The sequence below is a fragment of the Triticum urartu genome, chromosome 3A (genome assembly GCF_056163025.1).
Source record: "Triticum urartu cultivar PI428250 chromosome 3A, HENAU_Tu73, whole genome shotgun sequence".
In the NCBI taxonomy this organism is placed as follows: Eukaryota; Viridiplantae; Streptophyta; class Magnoliopsida; order Poales; family Poaceae; genus Triticum; species Triticum urartu.
In genome coordinates this window covers 663,858,286-663,859,857 of record NC_141875.1, presented here as the reverse complement: position 1 = coordinate 663,859,857, position 1,572 = coordinate 663,858,286, and the positions used below count along the sequence as shown (strand labels likewise).

General features: G+C 41.8%; 1 protein-coding gene across 1 annotated transcript; it reads left to right on the top strand.

Moving 5' to 3' along the window:
* Positions 1 to 1,008: 1,008 nt before the first annotated feature.
* On the top strand, positions 1,009 to 1,572 carry LOC125531975 (uncharacterized). Its single transcript, XM_087517046.1, has one exon. The coding sequence runs from the start codon at positions 1,081 to 1,083 to the stop codon at positions 1,570 to 1,572; it is 492 nt and encodes a 163-aa protein (XP_087373172.1). The 5' UTR covers positions 1,009 to 1,080.

Genomic DNA, 1,572 nt, shown 5'->3' with positions numbered 1-1,572 from the left:
CATTACTTTGGAGTAGGTGCACTTCTATACTTATCCGCAATTGTTTCAATGAATAAGTCTACCTAACTCCCCAAGTATTGAGGTTTGTCTACTTAACCTCTTCAAGTATAAAGCCTGGTATTCCGCCTCTTAAAAGTATTCAACACTGTCGAAATCGCCCCTAGGTGCAGTTTTGTAGGTGGTTTTTGCACATGTGCCATGTGGACTGCATGGGCAAAGCACACCTCCTAAACGACCCCAGTGAATGATTTAGACAGTATGGAATACTTCGGGGGTCAGATACCCGATTTTATAGATTAGCCTAGTATTCGACCTCTCAAAAGTATTCAAACCAATGTTTTAAATAGCGGGCTATGGCATTTAGCGGCAACCCTTGAAAACAGCTATAGCTGGGCTATAGCGGGCTATAGCGGGGCTATAGCGGGCTATAGCGGAGCTATAGCGGCAAATTGTACATGAAATCATTTAGCGGCAACATCCTCAAACAGCTATAGCGGAGCTATAGCGGGACTATAGCCGGCTATTTAAAACTATGATTCAAACACCATCTAAATTGCCTCCACTTGCAGTTTTGTAGGTGGTTTTTGCACATGTGCCATGTGGACCGCATGGCAAAGCCACCCCAGTGGACGATTTAGACAGTATGGAATACTTGGGGGGTCAGGTACCTGATTTTATAGACTAACCTCGATGCCCTGAGGGAGTTAAATGGACTTATTCCTTATTTAAATTACCCCCCTTTTTCATTTCACAATATCGCATGCATAGAAGAATGATATTACGTACTCTCGATCATGTATTTCAACCACTTATCTCTTTTTTATCAACGAAGATGCTTCCATGTGATTAATCTGTTCAGAAGTATCAGAATAAAGAGCTTGTTCATCAATTGTACAATATCCCTTTTATGTAAATGTTGTTGCAAGTAGATAAAACATCATAAGGGAAGTGCTTAGGATGTTTCTTACTTTTATATGAAACAACTGTTAAATAATAATAACTTTGTAGGGTTCTCTCATCAACTTGGCTGGCCCTAAGCGAGGGATTAATTATCTGGGTGATATTTTTATCGAATACGATATGAGGATCAAGACTGTTGGACCAGAAAAGCATGATCCACAACTGATCGATGGCGTATCAATACTAGGCAACATGGGCGTACGGAATCGTAGTGTGTTCACGAATCGCATCCATGGCAATTGTGGTGCAGTTGACATAACCTTTTCAAGTCTTGAAAATGCAATTGAGGCGACTGTAGAAGTTGCTATATCAGAAGTGCAAAGCAGTTTCAATCTGTCTCTTGGCTGTTTTACCAGTGGGTTGAATGAAGAAATTCGGCTCTTTGATGGCGTCATTGGTGAGACGCGGAGCTTAAAAAGGTCTGTGGTTGCTGTGGTGATAGATTCTTGGATACACTTGAAGTTCAAGGTTGGTACAGAGCGATCCAGTTCCACTGAACGTGATTGTTTCTTCAATGCTGGCAACCACGGGTCTAGTGCTCGAAAGATTAAGACTGATTTTGCGTTAATCTCAGTGAAGGTGATCTGGTCGCCTTTGCCTGATGGGTTCTAG

Coding starts and splice junctions, on each gene's coding strand:
- LOC125531975 (XM_087517046.1), top strand. CDS start 1,081: ATGAGGATCAAGACTGTTGGACCAGAAAAGCATGATCCACAACTGATC.